Here is a 22,403-nt window from a genome sequence, read left to right on the forward strand (position 1 = left end):
ATATTTTGATAGGAAATCTGTCAATTTGTTCATTAAATCCATGTAGTCCCGTTTTTAACAGGTTTACGAATAATGCGACCAGATTTTTATTAAGTCAGCAAATGTTGATAATAATATTATTTCAGTTTGTTTTCTTCCAAGACTGTTTAATATCCTTCGTAACTATTCTATTATCCTATTAACAAATCACAATCATCTCTTTTACCTCATGTAATCGTAAAATTCTAAACATCGCGCTAAAACTACAAGGAGAGTACTTTGTCAATTCCATTTGGCAATACTTCATTCATTCGTCGTAAAAAACTTGTGTTTTCATGTAAAACCGAACTGATTACAAAGCACAGATTCAAATTTACTTTTCCCGTCAGGAGAATGTATGGCATATTTATAGCTAGACTCGCAGGTTGCCATTTTATTCAAATCGTAAAGTAGTGGTAAATGTAACATCAATGTTTCATAAGGTAATCTCGTTCGGCATTCCTACGTAAAATATTGCATCGGAAATGAAAGCGGTCCCGGCAATATAAGATATGAAGGTATCGAGGACATAAATAAAGATATATTATGTATTTTCTATCTCTCACGCGTTTATGATTTTCGCTTATTTTAAGAGGAATTTTTTTGCAGTGAAAAAGGTTTGCTTCTTTTCACTCTAAAACTTTCATATTCAAATCTTATCTTTTTTATGCCCGGAGAAGGAGATACCACCATAAATGTCCTCCAACTTTTCAAGTAGACGAAGTTCTCTATTTTTGAATCTCTAATAAAAATGAGTTAAATTTCAGTTAAGAAAAAAATAACCATTTCCAGTGTGCAATTCAATCGAAAATGTGACCAAAAAAATTTAAATACAGTTTTGCCGCCCGACACAAATAATCGACTTTTTTCTATCCATGAATATATCCTCTTTCCGTAATTATTAAGAAGGGTTTTTTTTATATTTGAGCTACATTTCGCTAATTAAGGCAACATAAATATTCGATAGCGGGGGTTTGCTTGACACTTACATTTTAATTATTTCTGATAAACGTATTACTAAATTCTCAAATGTTTCTTTAGGGATCCCTACGAATGTAAGTTATTTATATTTAAGATTAATAAAAACAGCACCATAAAATTAAAAAAAATTATAAAAGTTTTTTAACTTTAAAATTTACGGTAAGCACCAGATTTTATTTTTTTAGATGATGAATTAGTAACTTTTCGAGAGTTCCTTTTATAAACATATGAGATTTTAGTAATACGTTCATCAGAAATAATTAAAATAAACCACACGAAAAGATCGATTTTCCAAGCCTGCTAGGGCAAAGTCGGCAGTAAGTCCATCTATTACGCCGGGCCGTGCGCCGAATATTATTTTTACACGGCTTCATCACTTATGTCGTTGAGACTTTATTATTGAGACTTGATAAGAGAAATTCGACGGTAGGTCTGTCCAATACCCAGCTGTTTCACTTACGTCGATAAGATCCTGGCTTTATTTTAGGGTACTTAATGTCTCGTCTTAAGTATCATTTTCGCCAAAACTAAAAAAAATATAATATTTTAATATCAAAACAAAATCCTAAACAAAACCAGAATAAAATACTCTCGAGTACTCAATTTGACGTCCGAATCCGCCGATGCAGTGTAGCCAACCAAACAGGGCGTTTTGATGTGATGTTGACGATTTATAATAAAACACAAATACATATTCAGAATTCGATTTCGTTGATATATAATCTAAACAAGTGTTTTAAGCCATAATATTTTTCACTGGAGTTCTTTATTGAACATTGGGCAATATTTTAATGAATGAATCCCAACTGACGAACTTACCACAGCAACATTGGATTCAAATCCAACCAATCGCGATGCTAATATTTTAATTGGAGGCAGTAATTTGATTTGAAGATAAGCCTATTATTATCAATCAGAACTCAAAACTAATTGAATGTCTGTTGACAATGTCGCGGAAAATCAGTGTTATTAACGTGGCATCTAGTTATCGCAAAAAATATTATCTATACTTCTTTATTCCAGTTTTGAGAATCTCTCTCCTTTAATGAAACATTGTTTATGCAAATAAATATGCAACTCTCGGGTTGCCAGCAATAACGCAGCAATTTGATAGCTTCCGTGGTCGAAGGGTTTAGTGAGCAGATCGGAATATGATTTTCTTACTTGTGTACTTATCAACACGTGTTTAGATACTAGAAGTAACCAATTTCCCAATCTGAATTTTCGAAGGCGCTATATTAACGATAAACAAAGTATACGGCACGACGAGCCACAGCGTGATCCACTGATCGAGTATAAAGCATTTAAAACCGAAACGGGGTCCCTTCTAAAATAATTCTTTCTTCTCTTTTGTTTATCGCCATGAACAATGTCAGCACAGTAAATTTTAATTTTGGCTTGGATTAATTTTTTATAATTAACCTGTACCAGTAGTTTTTTTTGGCTGTTATAAATTTTAGCAATAAATTAGCGCAGACCCGTGAAAATCACGGAATATATTTTTTTTAAGATTTGTGAATCTGAAAGTATTTACCTCAGGAACTTTATTTCAAAAGGAGAAATTTACCTATCGAATGTTAGTAAACTTGAAGAGTTACGACATCTGTTCAGTGACATTATAAAAAACACGTTATATTCATCCTAATCAAACATAAAATGTAGCACCGCTTATAAAAAGAATAGCTATTCAAAGAATATGTGTGTAGGAATGAAAATTTATTGGAGAAAGCTATGAAATATATTTATGGTCCACTGGACCTAGTTCGGTGAAAATACGCGCGTTGTCTCAGAAACGTTTCTTCACTCCATTAATAATGTGTAAAAAAATAAACTAAATAAATGAAAAAAACATATAATATAATAAAAACTACAAGATATCTGTATAAAGTACACAGAAAAAAGATGCAATCGAGAATCCTAAATAAAATCTCTTATTCGCATATTCAATACAAACGCAATTTATTGTAGATTGGTGTTTTAAATAAAAGTACAAAAATTAATTTCCGTCTTGACATACTTGTGAAATTAGTTCACGGGTATAAGTGTACACAACTTCTGACTTCCTGTAGCCTTTGGGGGGGGGGGGTGTTTTGAAGGGCGTGAAATTCATTGCATTGACGAGAAACGTTGATATTCAGGAAACACTGCTACGCATTCCTGTAACTGGATCAAAGCGAATGCGGGGGATTGGTGCATAGGAGGGATGGAGAGGTCATAATCATGTCCATATCCACCTTCAAACTCTCCCCCCACAGATACAAATGAACTTATCTCGCAATAAGCTAGAAGCCACGGCCATTATTATTGGGACCATTTTTAATTAATAATAATCTTCTCGTTTCAAAGCCAGTGGCTTTTTCGTTAGGAGAAATAAAATAAAATTCATTTTAATTATCCTGAAAGGATAATTGAATTTACGTTAGCCGTATTTAGTAAGTAGATCTGAATAGTCAGGTAACTCCAAAAAATCACTTTTCCCTCTCGGCTCCCTCAGCCTAACAGGATACCTCAAGTTGGGGATGCATGCCTGCTGGCTCGACGTGATAATGGTGTGACGATAAACCTGTCGACGATGTAACGATAACGTGACAATTACATGACGGTAGTAAGATGAAGACGTGACAATAGCGTAAAGATGGCATGAAGACGGCGTGACGACGACGTGGCGTCGACGTGACCATAGATCTAATTATTTAGAATATCAGATATACTACCATATACCGCAAAGGTCGATCATGTCTACACCAGCAATGGAAAATATATTGTATTACCGTACTGGCTGCAGGCTACAGTTAAAATGATGTGTGGCTTCTCCCAGGGACGGGGACGGCCGTTAGTATTAGTATTCCCGGGACGTAGCGACGCCGACGCCCCGCGTCGCGACGCCCGCCCGCCGCGCCGGGCTGATTGGAACTTCCTTATCTTGTTGCACTAGACAAGCAATACATCTAATGCGAAAATATTGCATACTGGGAAAAACACCACTATTTCTACTGAAACCTAACTAATCGGTTTACCGAGCTAATTAAAAATATGTATTTGTTTGTTTAAATTAAAGTTACAAATTTTATTTAAACTCTTATCTTGTCAAAATTATCAACATGTTTTAAGAGGTTTTATCATCAAGATACAGTGTACTAAAAATTAAGATTTAAAAAATACACAAATAAGTAGGTAGATACCTACAGATAAAAATATAACAGTAAGCGGTGGGAGAAAGAAATGTATTCGTTATTATTATAAAAAATAATTATATAAGTAAATAATTATTGTATTCAAACAACAAAAACTTTTATAAATTAAAATTAATAAGCAACCAAGTTTTTCTAAATAGCAAAACTTGTTTTGAATATTGATATTTTCGCGAAAATTAATGTGATAAATTTCCATCTTTAAATTTTGATAAATTTAAATAAATTTCTGTTTAAACAAAGTGTTTAATTATTCATATAATCGGCCATAATGATATTATTTTGACTTCAGTATTTTATTCACTGGGATGATTGTTTTTCTGCGACATTCCGACTTCTGACTTAGCTCAGTAAAAAAAACCTTTGTTTCTTTAGTCGGCATCTTACCCGATCTGTTCTATGATCTATTTCGTAGAATATATGAATCAGTGATAACGGGCTTTTCCATGGAATAGAGAAACCCAAAGATGAATAGTCTTTTCATTCGTTATTTAGCCATTCGAACGATTGGTGTCATGTATATATACATTTACTATATTATGTAATTAATATCATTCCTCTAAATATTAATATGGAAACAAATAAAACTGTTGACTGCGGTTTAAAGCCAATAAATCTACCTAAATTTCACCGTTTATTCCATAGTTTTAGGTTTTATAAAATTGGCACATTATGGCAAGCGATCGTTCAAAACTTTTTAGCAAACTTGACATAATATGCCAAAAATCGCTCTAATTGCTATAGATTCTCATAAATAGATAAGGCGGGAATGCAGCATTAGTTACCTACTTATATTGTGTGTGTGATTTAAATACATATTTGTACGAGTATAATAGTATGTATAGAACAAGTACTTGACCGAATACCCACAAGTAAAACCGTTGAATATAATAATACGGGATGAACTAATGTGGTTTATTACCTTAATATTAGGTGCTTACCTTCACTGTAGCGCGAGCTATCCGAGAGGGCGTGTGCGAAGGCTGCCGTCGTGGTTAGCGGAGTTAGGGGTACTTCCAATGCCACTTCTCAGTACTTCTAGTCCCACATGGCAGAGGGTCAACTTCCCTCGCACGCTTCTGGGCTTTCGCGTAAAATTAAGGTTTTGTTTAAGGGTTAAACGTTGTAATTGGATAATTGAGCCATAAATCTTTAATACACCCGTATTTATGTATGCGTACCGTTTAACTTCATTTTGGTTTGGTATTATAAATGTTATTATTTTACGTTATGAACCTGCGGGCTTTAATAACATGGTGATTAATTGAAATGTTTAAGTTTCTTCCTGGTTAGTGGGTTAATTGGGTTTGAGCAAGGCTGATTGTATTAAAGACGAACCCACTGGCAACCAAAATTGTTCCGAATTTTTTTCAATAATATTTTCGACGCGGTGGATATTATTTACGTACGTACTCACATTAATCACTAACATAGCTGGCATATACGAAAAACACACAAAAGCTATTCTTTTCAGAAAATCTAGATTAATTTTGTGTCATATTGAAACTAAGTGATAAGTTTTAAACATTCTGAAATTAAAAAAAAAACTAAATGCTTTCAATGCTTCCGTCGTCACGAAGCCCGAACAAAGCAGTGAGCCACTCCCATCTAGAGAGAGGGCAAAAAAAATATTTGTTTACTTACCTACTTGTTAATTATATTTCTTATTAGATACAATACTTCACATACGTTAACACATTGCTAATGTGGGCCTCTTTAGGTAAAATGTTCCTTGTTCGATAAAAGGATGATATGAAATAATAAATTGAAATAGAATAAAAGAATAGTGATCCAAAATAAAATAAAATACAGTATAAAATTAAGGCATAAACGATTTTTTTTAAATCACAAATTATGGTACCTTCTATGAGATACGGCTGTACATAATGATTTGTGTATTGTAATTGTGTTGTCTATTACGTATATGTATTTGTTTTATACTTTTACGTCATGTATTTTTTTTAAATGTAGTTTAGTAGTGTTTTTGTGTATACCTAATTGGCTTATGTTTAGTTCATTAAACATGTTGAATATGTTGGTCTATGACAGTCATTCTATGTTTTTCGAAGCATTATTTAGTTTTATTAGCTTAGTTTGTTTCTGTTCGTTTCTTCCACACAATGATTCGATATTATATTATAGATTGACAAAATGCAAAGTATACCTACTGTTTTCGTTTCATTTAATTCTTTTTTTACTTCCACCATCGTGTGGAATCTCCTTCCGAAGTTAGCGCCCTTTACCTCCGGACGAATATGTTTAGGAATATTTGTATTGTTTTGGGAAGTTTATTTGTGATTTGTTTGATACGATGTGTCCATCAGAAATTGTTTGTATTGTTTAGTTGGGAACAGCTCGCGTTCTTGGACGTTAAAGAGTTTGAACAAAGCTATTGAAGTTTGTAGATGAAACCAATGATTTGAATTAATTTTATTGTTGTGTTGAAGAATATTCACTTTCCTATGATTTAAAGCTTGAGAGCTTGAGTGAAACAAGATGTACAAATATATGAATAATTTGGGAGGCAGGTTTGGGTAACGCCGTCCCGCGAACCATTTATTGGATAATCAAAACCTCTGTCGTAGATCGACCCGTGGTTAGCTACGTTTGGTGATATAGCAGGAGTGCCCAGGTTCATCGGGGAAGGTTTTTCAGAATGCGCCTGGCCACTAGCTGCGTAAAGTGCCAGATCGGGAGAGGCTGGTTTGGGGAGACCTTTTGACCTCTCCAACTGGTCTCTTGAACCATCGCCTTTCACTGCAGTGGGAGAAATAGATGCAAACATCTTTCACTCCCGGATTCACTGATCGCTAGATTCCTAAACACCCCTCATATATTTTTTCTTTCCAAAACACCCTCTCCTTCATTTCTTCAAAAAGGCCCTACACACAGCATCCCCAAAGATGACATAGGCCCTGAAAGAAAATATTTTCCTTAGGGTCTCCTGTGTGTGGATAGTGTAAAAAATAAAGAATTTGTATAGCGCCGTTTTTTTTTAAATCACATCAAGGGCACTTTCACCTACAATATGCTGGCCATGTATAACATTTCGGCAACCACGTATTTCAAATATTAATAAAATTGTACGAACATATTATTTAGGTAGAGAAAGGTTTTTAACCCTTTCAGCCCCAGTGTTAATTCAAATTAACATGAACTTTGTTATTTTTTTTTATTTTTGATATCCATATTCCCGCCACAACAACGATAAACATTTTGACATCTGCTGATCATCATTTTAATCGAATTTCTGCCGTCATTAATTACTTAATTTAAGGTGAGATATCAATATTTCATACTCGAATTACAAATATTTTAACGCATTAAGATGTGTTCTATAATAATAACATCAGTTCAATTCACTGATCACGGTAATTTCTCAGAATATTGTAAATTAATTTCAATGTTCATCCAAATTAACACTGGTAGTGACGGACATGTTTTCGACTAGCATCGCGAATTTTTTAAGATTTATTATCCTTGATTATTTATTTATTTCTGGATGAATTTTAGTTAAAATGTTATTTGTTTGTACCTTAGAGAATATCACTTCATTGTAAATGTGCATTTTTGACATGAAACAGTTATTTGTATTACTTTTGTGTTATGTTTATTTTACCTTTCTATTTAAAAAATACCCTCTGACGCCCAATGTTAATCCAAATTATCATAAAAATTTCAAAAAAAAAAATTAAATACCAAAAATTTTCAAATAATTTTCTGAGGTATTATCAAGCATCACATATTTTATATATGTGAAAACAATAATGCGGGTGTGAAAGGGTTAACAAGACTGTCGCAGAGTGAATCGAATTTATGGTTGTGGAAAATGTGAAGTGGATGAAGAACTATCGATTCAATTATGAATGGGGACAGGTGCCAATGTCCCGCCTTGATGAAAAGTAAGCTCAGATACCTGGGGGCCATGTTGTTGATCAACGAAATAACCCTGGAAAACTGTATCAAAAGAACAGAGCTTTTGTAAAAGGGAAAATGTATAACACGGGACACAACATAAAGAGCCCACGGCCTGAGTACCCATGGAAACGGTGTAAAAATATATTTCAAACAAAATAATGTTAACAATCTTATATAAAAATAAGGCTTTTACCTTTTACTTTAAATTTGGTATTTTCGCATTGGTAGGCATGACATTACAATATATTTAGACCAGCTGTAGGAATTTCAAAGTGGCAAGCCAAAAGTACGCCAGTTGTAGTGCTTTCGATTTCGTAGTTTTAATGCAAACTCGCGTCGCGTAAGGTCGTGTACTACCTCTAAGTAAATTGCATGGACAGATTCAAAATGCCCTCGTTTGTAACGAGAATGCATTTAAATTACTCTGCTAACCCTAGCAAAAGCCAAATAATAACATTTCATTTTATAAATACACGCAAATTATTTTGATAAATAATACAATTATTGTTTCCCGCCCGAAAATGTTTTGTGTCGTTAGAGAAAATCCGAGGCCGACTAGAATACAGGTCTGTGCGCGCAACTGCTAATTTACGAAGCCACTGCTGTTTCTAAGTAAGTTTCACTATTTAAAATAGTCTAATCACTCTGTTTATTTATATGCTTATGGTAAAATAACACACAAATCGTCGCCATTTGCAAACTGTGGTTGCTTTATTATGGCATGGCACTGACTTAATCATTTGACACCCCAAAATCCGTCAGGCCCCCAGACTTGTACTCTAGTCGGCCTTGAAGTAGTATTCGACACAACTTTTGAATACGAAAATGCGGCCTGGTCCTATCGTTTTTTTCCGTTAATACATACATATATTATTAATGTCTATCATTGTCATACATGAACAACTTTTAAATTAAGAATTTATTGGAATTTATTTATTATAAGAGTGTTCCTAAATTCCATATTTTATATTTTGTGAGACTTTGACAAGTCATGTATTGTAACATCATTTTGGTAGGTAAATAAATACTTCCATGTACATTTTCTACGAAATGAAAATAAAAATTCTTAAGACTTATTCAAATACATCTTTTTCTTGATAGATGAGAAATTGACATAATGCTGACAAGGATTGTGTGAATGTTTATTTTCAAAAAGATTTTTATGGTGCAGGGAAGGTCATCCCAGGACCCTTATCACCAGGCAAAGTACCTTCGACAGGACGTGACATGAAAATCAAACATGTAAAAAGTTTTCTTAGAAAATACCCAAAGAAAAGATATCTGAATGTCTACAACATAGTGTTATTTGGTGTAGGGGAAAAAACAGCTAAGTACTTCTTTATGTGTTTTTTTTATACCTGTCGAATATCTGAAAAAGAAATCGGACTTTTTTCTTAGGAAACTTTTACTGTCATTCCGAACGTGACTTTTTGTAGGATTTTGTTACCTGTTTTCTTGAATTTTTATACAATAACGCAAAGTGTATTTAAATTTATTAATGCAAAGAAAAATATCAATGTGAGTTTAAAATGTTTCCTCGATAACTTAATGATAGAAAAAATTCACTGAAAAGCGGTGATAACCCTTTTCCCTGTGAGTTTTTCCAATGCAATTTATTTATGTTATAAAAATTATAATATTTATTAAGAAAGAAATTAATTCACGAAAAATAAAGGCGAAAAACGTACAGTACCTACGTACAAAGCCGGCAACATTCACAAAATTAAATAGCACAATAAATTTATTTAGAGCAATATTTCAAAGGCCACCTGAAATTTATACATAACTATTTTTTCATAGAATTGAAAATAGAACATTTGGAGTTATACTGCTACGTTGTTGTAAAAAACATGGTTTTATAAATAACGAAATTCGATTTGTCAAGATAATTTTATAGTAAAACAATTTGTCAGCGTTTTTATTTTGTAATCACAAAACTACATTTGATGTATTTTCATATTTGTTAAAATACATCTACTTTGATATCACTAACACCTCTATAATACTTGAATACAGAATGCAAAATATTTTTAAAATGTTAGCTTTAATCATAGAGCTACAATTAAAGGCACTACTGCGTACTGACATCTTGTCGAAACTTGTTTCACTATTAGAACGCGATAAACCGAATTCGATAGTTTTATTTAGAGCGTTGGGAGAGTTGGAGGTCAGTTGGAGATAAAAAAATGAAACCTACTTTTTCACTTCATGTCTCATCTAAATATAATACATAAATGGCTTTAATTGTTGGCGGCGTTGTTTTCTAAATAAGATGATATGTCACGCTTGTGTTATTTCACAAAGGCAAAATTCAGAAATCCTCTCTTCATAATTTTTCTACATCTCAGAATATTTATTGCCAAGGCATCCAATTTTGTGCCAAATGCTAAAAATATTTAAAGACATCCAAGCGAACCTTAAAGATATCTTAAATTTTTCTTTTTGGCGAAAATATCAAAATTATTTCTGTCCCATGGAAGTCTTTTAATATGCAGACCGCTCTTCTGGGAATCGCCCTTTGCAAAGTTAATCCTAAATTAATTATACGATTTCAAACATGTAAAAATATTAACATTACAGGGTATTTTCTTTACATTCAACATTTATATCTCAATCTCGCTTGTAAGAAGTCAACATCAATATTTTAAAGATTAATTTTCACAGAAAACTGAGTTGGAAATATTATCTCCTTCTTGCACACAATTGTATTATGCGCAAACAAATAAACGGTGTCTGTCAAAACCTAGAATTCAAAGGAAATGGTAATATTGAATAAAGAGACGGGTGGGGACTAAGTCGATAGTAAGAATATCAATGAATTTCACTTGAAATATAATGGATTTCGTCACCAATGATTTTGTTATCGTTTATTTACGTTGATTCCGTATCTCAAGTATTTTTTTAAGAATTTTCTAGTGTTATAACGTTACAAATTGGTACGCTTTGATTTTAACTGCTTATTTTACTAGAAGAAAAATGAGTACGGCTGATTTTTTTTAATTGCTGTTAAATACGTGATTGATTGCGTATCCTGACACACTAGAAAATATCTGAACAATATTTATGTTAATAAATTTAAAGACGAAATGCGCAAATATATGAATTTTTATGAACACGTATTTTGACATCCCCATAACATATTCGTGTTTTACAGACAGTTTTTTTAGAAAACCGTTCAATTCAACCCATTTTTAACACAAAAATTATTAATTTTAGCAGATTTTTTAATAAATTTGTAATATTTTATATCAGTAAGTCTTCGCCGTGTATTATGAAATTTGTCAACAGAGAATCTAGCGCTCTGTACGAATTCTTTCATAAAATTCAACAATGTTAAATAATAACTGTCGATCGTACAAGATATTTCATAGAATATTTTCTTTATACCGTAAATGATCACAATATAAATATTGAAATGACATTAGGGGGAAAGGGGTGTAATCGTATCTTATATACAGGTTTTTCCAATAAGAGGTGTTATTTTGAATAGCCCGCTATTTCGGTAGATATTACTTTTGAAGCTGTCATTTTTTGATATTTGACAAGTAGGAACTACGTCATTAATAAAAATGGAACAATACACGCTTCAACAACGCATTGAAATTATTAAAATTCACTTGAGTGAATCAAATGCAAATCATCTTGAGTGATGAGTTTCATTTCCACCTCGGTGGCTTCGTCAACAAGCAAAATCGTCGCATCTGGGGCTCTAAAAACCCAAGAGTTATTGTTGAAAAGCCTCTCTATCCTCAACGTGTGATATTGGACCTTACTTTTTCGAAAATGAGGCTGGATTATTAGTTAGTTATTACAAAAACAGTTACGGTGAATGGATTGCGCTATCGAGAGATGATTGATGATTTTTTATGGTCGGAATTGGATGGTATTGATCTGGACAACGTTTATTTTCAACAAGACGGTTCTACGTGCCACACAAGCAACAAAACCATTGATCTTTTACGATTGAATATCAAAATAACACCTCTTATTGGAAAACCCTGTATTTCGTCAATCGGCAGAATCATTGATTCTTTTTTAAAAAATCCATCCCAATTGAGATTCAAAATGATTGTTATTGAAAATATAATATTGAAAAGCATTTTTTTTTAAATTTGCTTAATACAGTTTACAAAGTTATTTTCATTTTTTTATGTTTTTACGTTATTATCCAGATAAAAACGTAGCGAATCTAAAAATTTCTCACAAAAAAATCTGTGTAAATTTCACAAATTATAACTATCACAAAGGATGTTTTAAGTCGACCATTTTACATTTGGCCTATTTATAAATTTGTTTGTATATTTTCTTTTCCATTTCATGATGGTGGCCGTTTTAATGGTTCAGATTCTTTTTTCAAGACCGAAATCGTCGAATTCATTGTTCTGTTATTATATCATTATAGGCTAGTTGCTTGACAAAACTGAAATAAAAACAGAACTTGAAAAAATCTTTCACAGAACTTGAAAATGAACGTTGAAATTTGATGAATTGTTCAAATACTCCGAAACAACCCGTCCTAAAAATATACTATTCAAATTTTCTTCTTATAATATGGCTGAAGAATATTTGAAAAAGAATTATCTATGAGACAAATTATGTAATTCAGCACTTAAAAATATATTTTTACAATATGTTGTGTTTTATAATAATTATGTAGGTAGGTATTTATGAACGTTCTTACAAATCTTACGATTTCAGCGGAAATTTTGGTTTTGACTTGCTCAACAAAAGAAAATTAAAAACATCTTTCCTGGATGTGAGGTCTACTATTCACAGAACTACTTATTAAGATTAAGTGTGTTTTTTTAAGGCGATGCACTACGTCGTGTAATATTTTAAATTGAGCCGCTATCAATAACAACCCTTACGTAGATTGCGATAAGGTTTAAATTCCCGCTTAACACCATCCGCCTGTTTTTATTTATGCATGAAAAAAACATGGCCTAAAAACAAAAAAGTGCCTTTTATTTTATTTTGTGGATGTTCAGGCATAAATATTTAATTTTTTTTCGATAATTTTATAAATAACTTAATTTGCCACATAATACAATAAAATCATAACCGAAAATGGGTTCGTAAGTAGGAGATTTTGAACTTTAAAGCAGTTTTCATAGGCCTATACATTATTTTCTTATGGGCTTATAAAAAGACTTATCTAAAAAAATACTCGATTATTTCAAAGGCTAAGATGTATTCTATTCGCAGTATTTAATTAAAGCATCTGAAATATTTTTAGGCGACCAAATTTTCAAACCAAAAACACATGATTTTTCATTACTACGTATGGCATTGCCTTAACCTAATTGATTGTATTTTCTGCGTAAAAATATTAGGAAAAACGTACGTGCGTTTTAAAATTGTCGCTCTTGGACATAGTATTCGGAATAAGAAATTCATGTTGATTTTGCAGTGAAGTTAAAAATAAACATTAATCAAAGGCTTGTCCAAATCTTTTTTTAAAGACACCATCAATACCCAGAGAGAAACTCTCTTTACTAGCGGAACGCGACACAGGCTGTTGTGGTTGACGTCAAATAGTTAGGGTAAAATTTTCTCAGAGGAACCCTTCTTTAAGATTATGTGAGACGGGATATACTGGTGGAATATTTCCCAAGAATGTGTAATCCTGAGATGAAGGAACCGCGCTTTGACAGATGGAAAAATTAGAAATTCTGGAATGGTGGTGATGTCTGACGGACATTATGAAATCCTGATGTTTTCCACACACCGTGAATTTTTCACTCAGCCAAGAATGGGTAAAGGTAAGGAAAAAAATCAAGTTCCTTATGTATCGTATGCTAGGTATCGTGAAAGTCCTTTAGCTTTTGATGGTAGTCAAATTTATAATACTTACGGGAAGAAATTAGAGTACACATTTAAGATTAAATTATCCAATTTAGAAAAAAATAACTTTCTTAACCCTCGGAAAACCATGACATCGGTAGTGACCTCGGTGGTTGAGGGTTGAGGCTCTCAACTAGCACGCTGATGATCACGGGTTCAAATACCGGCGTGCGCATATAATTTTATTTGATTAAACTTGTTATTTCACAAATTACTAATTAAAAATAATATGTAGTCTATTTGCGCTACTCTCAGAATCGTTGAAATGTTGCTAAAATGGATTTAGACGCGTTTGGTGACCAGATCTGAATATCCAAGTACTCCCCACCTTCCTCTTCCCATTTCCTCCTGCTGCCATAGTCTCACTGGCACCAGACGATTAGGAGCTGTTGGGACTCTTGTGTGGTATAACTTTTTTTTTAAAGCGGGGTAACCGTTGTGTCAACTTATCTGTAACGGATGTACTTGTAGCTAACCGCACTTGCCTCGATTTTAAGGAATTTGTAACCATAAAAATGCTCCGAGCGTGCTAAATTTTATTTTATTCGCTCGGCAAAGAAATTATTGATCTTAATATTATTCTAGTTGTCCTTTTGTCACTTGCAAATATATATTATTTATCTGTGAAAAAACGCGTCGCAAATTCAGCGTCAAATGTCATTATTCCGATTTTCAAAATTGATATGACTTATTTTATTGTAAAAAATGCTTATTTGGCTGTAATAAAACGGTGTAACATATTTTATAAAATTTAAACAGCCCTTTCTTTTAGTATAGATACTACTTAGGGTAGATATATTGCTATATTTATATACACACATCATCTGGTAAGTCGGTACAATTTACAAATATACAATTTTGCAAAATTCAAGTAAGTTATTACAAAAATAGTGTCAACCGGCGTTCGGCATTTTACGCTGCCACTATTAGGACGCGGCAGCCTGGCAATCCAATTTTAAATATGGCCGCCTGCTTTTCCATGAAGTTCAAAATTTGTGTAATATTTAAAAATATTAACGTACTTATTAAAAAATATTATTTAACGATGTATATTTTTATGGTGTGTGCATCATTGAAATTTTGTTTGTAATTCGAAGAGTTTCCAATCCAATTCTGTTCAACATTCTGTGAACCAATTGGTTATTTGGTAATACGTAGTAAGCGCCCTTGAGTTAACATAATTACAATAATTACTATACCGCGCTCTATAAAACTAAACAACAGAATTATTCAAACGAGGAATTAATTAGGACGGGTTGTTTCAGAGAATTTGAGCAATTCTTCAAATTTCAAAATTAATTGTCAAGTTCTGTTATTATTTCTTTTTTTTTCAAGTAACTGGCATATAGTGATATAATAACAGAACTTGAATAGGACTATTACGGAACCCGTAAAAGTGCAAACCAAAAACAATTTCTTATTAAGGTTTGTATTTTCACAACGGTGATCGTTAAGTATGAACCTTCCCCTACAAATTATTATATCGTAGATGTGAAAAAAAACTGAAACATTTTGAATGATTTTCACAAAAAATGAACAAAACCACGCTTTTGAAAAGGAGTTCAATGGAAACGTTGGGAGATACATGGTGTTAATTACACTACGCGCATTTCCTAAAGCATGGTGTTAATTACACTAAGCGAATTTCCTAAAGCATGGTGTTAATTACATTACGCGCATCTCCTAAAGCATGGTGTTAATTATATTACGCGCGTTTCCTAAAGCATAGTTAATTACCGACCAAAAGTTTGCACGTAAATCGATAAGATTTATGTGTTTGAAGCCCCCTTGATGGAGACGTTTCATAAAAAAGACGTTCTTGAACCAATCGTGGTTTATTATTTCAAATATGTAGAAACGTACAAAAGTGCGCTAATTTTCTGGAACCATATTATGTTTATAACATCGATATTTTTATTTGCTTCCAGAATACCGTGGATAAGTTGGTCCAGAGAGCAAACGCTTCCATCCTCATTGGAACATCTTCTTGGAAAGAACAGTTTGTAGAAGCGCTCACCGTTAGTGCAGGTAAAATATGTTTTTCTTTAATTTATCTGTTACTAGAGCTATTCTCTGTTAAATGCTTAATGTTCTCTCCAATACATTTAGGTTCTTGATTGACAACGTAATCAACTCTATTTTCTAACCTAACCTAATCCATAATCCTGAAACGTTCTCATCTAGCATAAAAGATTTTCTGCATTTAACATACTATAATTTATCTCAGACATATTGAAACTTACTTATCACCAGACTACATGTCCAACATGTTCCAACAAAAACATTTATAGGTACTAATGTTTTTTCATTGATGCAAACTGTTTAATTTATAATTAGTTTTTCTAGTGAGACTTATTTGAGAAACATTTGTTAGTAATTAAATTTCACCGAAAGTATTTAACAATCTTAAACTTAAAACAGTTAAATATTCATGAAAAATAAAGATTAACTAGTCGAGTCGATTAATATGCAACAAAGATGAGAAGAAAAATTTAACGCCATCTACATAGTTGTGATTTTGTGCTCAAACAACAACAATTTGGTAAACTTTCAAATTGAGAGGCGGGTTTAGGTACTGCTTACCAGTAATCATTTATTGGATAACCAACACCTCTGTCATATGATCACCCCAAGTGGTTCATTGGATCGTCAGATCGGGAGAGACTGGTTTGTGGAAACTCTTTGACCTCTCCAACTGCGCCGTAGTGAGAAGGATATATTCATATGTCCGTCACTCCTGTACAAACTGACCCCTAGATTCCTACCCACCCCTCGTACCTTTAACCTTCCCAGAAATTCCTCTCCTTCCTTTCTTTCAAAAAGACCCTCCACACAGCATTCTAAAAGATGAAATAGGCCTGAGAGAAATTATTAAAGTCAGGGCCTCCTGTGTGGGTTTAATATTAAAAATAATAAAAAACGAATGTATCTGTTAAAAAAACAAAGTCATTTTATTTCGAATTCTATTTATATTAGCCAAGTATCTCAAACTGAATATTTCATATTTTTTGTTATTCGTTGTGAAATTGCATTATAATGACACATCATCAATATTAACTAATCAATTTTTCTTTCTCACTGGAATGTACTTACTACAGTACGTAATACTTATCATATGATTAATTACTTAGGACGGGTTGTTTCGGAGTATTTGAACAATTCATCAAATTTCAACGTTCATTTTCAAGTTCTGTGAAAGATTTTTTCAAGTTCTGTTTTTATTTCAGTTTTGTCAAGCAACTAGCCTATAATGATATAATAACAGAACTTGAATTGGACTTTCACAGATCCCAGAAATGAACGTTTAAATTTGATGAATTGTTCAAATACTCCGAAACAACCCGTCCTTATAAATAACTACAATAATTGAATGTACACCCCCCCCCTTACAAACACAAGCTAAAGCATCTATGGAAGAGTAGTATTTAAATGTTGTTTTTCTTTTATTTTTTTTTAAATGTATAAATTCTTAAATTATAAAATGGGGGCCTCAGCACGGGTAAACAACCCAGTGAGGCCAACATTACTAAATTGAAATATGAAATATTGTAAAAAAAATGTATCAACAATAAAAAAAATAAAAAAATATTTTAATATGTAAAAACCAAAAACAAATGCGGTTTTATATGTGATTACTGATTACTTTATTTCTTTAATTAAAAATAATAAAAGTTAGTGATATCCATCTTCAGTCTGAAGATGGCCGTGATAGTCTGAAACCGAAACTGTCAGAAAAAAAATAAAATAATAAAATATAATAATAATATATAACCTGAAAACGGTTAAGGTTAAAATACAGGGTTTTCCAATAAGAGGTGTTATTTTGAATAGCCCGCTATTTCGGTAGATGTTACTTTTGAAGCTGTCATTTTTGGATATTTGACAAGTAGAAACTACGCCATTAATAACAATGGAACGATAAACGCTTCAACAACGCATTGAAATTATTAAAATTCACTTGAGTGAATCAAATGCAAATCATCTTGAGTGATGAGGCCCATTTCCACCTCGGTGGCTTCGTCAACAAGCAAAATTTTCGCATCTGGGGCTCGGAAAACCCAAGAATTATTGTTGAAAAGCCTTTCTATTCTCAACGTGTGACTGTTTGGTGCGGTTTATTGTCCGGCGGAGTCATTGGACCATACTTTTTCGAAAATGAGGCTGGAGCAACAGTTACGGTGAATGGATTGCGCTATCGAGAGATGATTAATGATTTTTCATAGCCGGAATTGGATAGTATTGATCTGGACAACGTTTACTTTCAACAAGACGGCGCTACGTGCCACACAAGCAACGAAAACATTGATCTTTTACGATTTAATATCAAAATAACACCTCTTATTGGAAAAACCTGTATAAAATGGACATTACATATTTCAATAGAATCCAGAATACAGAAGTCAGCGTCAAAATGTATTTATGTTAGTGAATAGGGCAGTATTTTCAATTTTTGAGGATGTGTTTCTTAAAGCTTAGAAAGAATTACAGATTAGGAAATAGGTAATTTTATGTGAATTTAATAACAGCGTGAAAGGCCGATTAATCGAAAGGTCATACAACATAATGGTGGACTTAGTTTACAAGTAAAATACGTATTAGTTTCGAGTAATGTTCCTGCAGGAGAATGTTTGTTCTGTTTCTTGGGATTAGTTCTTAGTCCGTGACGAAATCCATTGTAAATAATAATGATTGCATTTCACCGCAGATCTGGAGATACCAAGTGGTTGAGTTCCGTGATCGGGGAAGTGGTCCCAAGGAGGAATGTGTGCTCCTTGATTAAAAATAAATTGCTCGGGGATGGCCTGACACGCAACCCATTTGTTAAAGCGAATTGAAAATAACAACGCAAGGCTTTTAAGGATACATACTCTCGCCTTACAAGGATGTTTCAGGAAGACGATTTAATATGAGATTCAATGAATCAAATAAGTAGATCCTTCATTTCGAATATTATAATTATATTTTACGTATTCGTAAAAAGTAACATGTTGGGGCAAATGACAAAAGACAAATGTTGGGGTGTATAAAACATTGTCAGTTTTGATTAACGATCAGCGCTATTTATGAATATATCTATTTGAATGTCACCTTTGTTTTCGTTAGTGAATGAATGCAATTACCGATATCCGATAGAGCTGAAACTCGGCAGAAATATTCGTTGTCGATGACAATGCATTCTATTAATTTTGGTGGCAATCACGTACACCCACGCAAACATGTATGCATTTCTCTGAAATCGGATCACATTTCAGCAGTTATGCGAAATAAATGTCGGTCCTATCTGATCGGCATTTGGTGAGGTTAGCGCGATTGACAATAGAACCTGTGAAGGAAGGTACAACCCTTAGTGAAAACAAAATAATAAGTTTTAAAAGACATTTTAAAATAGATATATTCTTACAGTAAAAAAAAATTGTTTATTTTTTTAATTAATTGTTGATCTTTGAACAGTCCCCGTTAAACGTCGATTTTCGGTCCGTCTCAGCTTTAATCAAATTTTGATCAGCCATTGTGCATAACAACATGACCATTATGCTTTACGGCCTATCATAATTTGATCAGAAGCCAAAAGAAGCCGAGAATTGGCGTTTTACGTGAACACACCCCAACCTAAAATAATCAAACCTTTGTGATATTTTGTTTCCTGTAAAAATGTATGTTCCTTACCCACCCTTATGGTCATTTTCCTTGTGATAATTCCGATTCCAATACGCTAATCATTTCTGTATTCTTTGTCACTATAACTTTCGTCCCAAGGAAGGAATATTCCACCCAAAACCGGTCGTAAGTGTATTCTATTTAGGTTTAAAACAAAATATTTGTTTGAGCATATCAAACTACAGCACGCACAATTCATCTACAACTATTCACTTGTTTAATAATAATTTTCTTCCAGTTGTTAAGCAAAATGTAAAACGTCTTTTTTAAGTTCCATTATAGAAACCTACCCTTAAAAATACAAATATGTACCGGTTTCAGAATTGAAACAATGTTTCAATTCTGAATGGTAGTCTTAAACGATGGCGAGACAGAGAGCATCTTCCATAGTATATCATGCCGCAATACAGCATACTGCACAGTATTTTTTGCTATAATGTATTGAATACATTGTGAAATAAGAAGAATTAATCAAATAAAATTTACTTGCTGTAGTATAAACATCATTTTAGTGATAATATTCAGTTATATCTCTACCAACCAAAAATAAACGATTTTCCGTTTATGTGCTTAGTCTTAGATTCCAACCGCTAGTACATTTTACCGCTTATTGAAATATCGGGTCTAATTAGTAAGAAAACACACAACTCAATAACCAGAAAAGCACTGTTTGTATTTGAATATATTGATTTCTTGTACGGTATAAATCATAAATAGTTTCATTTCTAAGTGAATTTAAAACTGTACCGGGCAGAAAAGCCTTTCGAAAACGTATAAATCTCTTATTTTATTGTTTAAAAATAGATATTTCACAATATTTCCTCCTACTTCCATCGTTAAAAGCGAAATGGGACGCTAGTGTAAAGCCGGGTCTCCAGCGACAATATTACCACTCACATTGAACCCAAAGTTTGTGCAAATCTGAAACATTGGGGCAGGGCCACATCTTTTTGTTTTCCGTGGAAACAAAAAAACGTGGCTCTGCCCAGTGTTTTTATTTTTGTTTGATGTTGTGAAAACATTTGGTCGCTGGAAACCCGACTTAACATAATATTAAACTCTAGAAGCTTCATTGGGAACTCGGTTCACTTTCATTATTTAGTTTTTATTGTTCATCTAAAAACACAAAGCATATGTATATTTCAAATGTAGCATTGCCAAACGACCCACCTTTGGAGCACTAAATTATATTGTACCAATGTAATCTGAAATCTTATACCTATCAAAATTATACACGTCATCTTCGTAAAGACAATATTCGTAAATCACTGATTTCGATTGTCTGAACAAGATTCATTTGCACCTTTTTTGCTGTACACATATTTTTTTTCCTGACGAGGATAGCTTGCAATTGCTAAGTGCGGTGCACATTTGTACAAAATGCATACGTATTTTTTCATTTTCCACAGCTGACTGCTTGCTTTATATCGATTGAAGAAAAAACATTAACAGTCTTACTCACGCTATTAAAGCATTCAACAGTCTTCCACTTGAAACAAAAATTGAGGAAAATAAAAATAAATTCAAACACAAAATAAAAAAATGGATTAAAGAACAAAAAGACAATATTACCAAAATACTATAACATAAAAGAATAAAACATATACACGCAACAAAAAAAAATATATAAAACACGCAACACGCACAAACACATATATCATTATAAATGCCGATTTACATTCTCTTTTGATATTTTTCTTTTAGTGTTATAATTATATTTTAATTTTTAATCTTTATTTTTTATTTTAAATTTATCTTTATTTTTTATTTTAAATTTATCTTTATTTTAATGTTGTTTTTCTTTTATTTTTTTTAAATGTATAAAATCTTAAATTATAAAATGGGGGCCTCAGCACGGGTAAACAACCCAGTGAGGCCAACATTACTAAATTGAAATATGAAATATTGTAAAAAAAAATGTATCAACAATAAAAAATAAAAAAAATAAAATGCTGATAAACAACGGTTTATGTAAAAAGAAAAGTATCATAGACTAAACTGATGATTAACAGCCGAGTTACTGAAAATTTACACAACGTGTTTAGCTATGTTTTAGCGTGTACTCTTGAATTATTTTTGTGAACGATGTAAGTTAGAACATATTTATAGCATAATGCATTTTTTATGCCTTTTGACTAAATAGATTTATGCCATACATAATGGCAAAAAAATTGTTCTATTATAATTAAGTTAACGTTATATTTCAGAGAGAGGATGATTTTATTGATATTGTGGACACTGATGATATTATGGCATTGACATTACGCCCTCGTATGCAAAACATAAAACATTAAAAATGCCTGCATCGATTCCATCTCAGGTTTACGAAGAACGTCGTATATCAAAACTGTCATCTTTTGTCGCACAGCCAAATGCGCAAGCGCTGCGCCACTGAAAACGACGTTGCCAGGCTAAATTTTGATTGAAACAGTCACTAAAATGCGTTTATTATTACGATTTCAAGACAGAACTTATACAGTCTTTATTCAATGTGTAAACTAACATGTAGTGTTTTTTTTATTAGTAGGCTTTAAAATAATTAATTATCATCGGAGGTTCTGGTTACAGGTACTGAGATCAGATCTTAATCCTTAATTTCATTTGACGTAGGCAGATTAACAATAATAAGCCATAAATTAACTCATACACTCATAACCACTCGAGTGCTCGCGTCAAGAACTGGAATATGAATTGAGTTATTGGCCTTTTCTTGAACTCATTTAAAAAAATCATACCTCTGATTTTTAATACGGAGACATATAAACTGATTATAGTGCTATGTAGCCAATAAAT

The 22,403-nt window shown here is 32.6% G+C and overlaps 1 protein-coding gene across 3 annotated transcripts in view; it reads left to right on the top strand.

The window, feature by feature from the left end:
- The window catches only part of Calx (sodium/calcium exchanger 3), a 351,624-nt gene that overhangs the window by 305,561 nt on the left and 23,660 nt on the right, over positions 1–22,403 (top strand). For all 3 annotated transcript variants that reach the window (XM_089641071.1, XM_089641072.1, XM_089641073.1), the window contains one exon: positions 15,881–15,980. In XM_089641071.1, coding sequence (XP_089497197.1) covers positions 15,881–15,980 — 100 coding nt within the window. The remainder of the gene's footprint in view (positions 1–15,880; positions 15,981–22,403) is intronic.

Source organism: Hesperophylax consimilis, chromosome 16 (genome assembly GCF_061612785.1).
Source record: "Hesperophylax consimilis isolate HC1 chromosome 16, BYU_Hcon_1.0, whole genome shotgun sequence".
NCBI classification, from domain to species: Eukaryota; Metazoa; Arthropoda; class Insecta; order Trichoptera; family Limnephilidae; genus Hesperophylax; species Hesperophylax consimilis.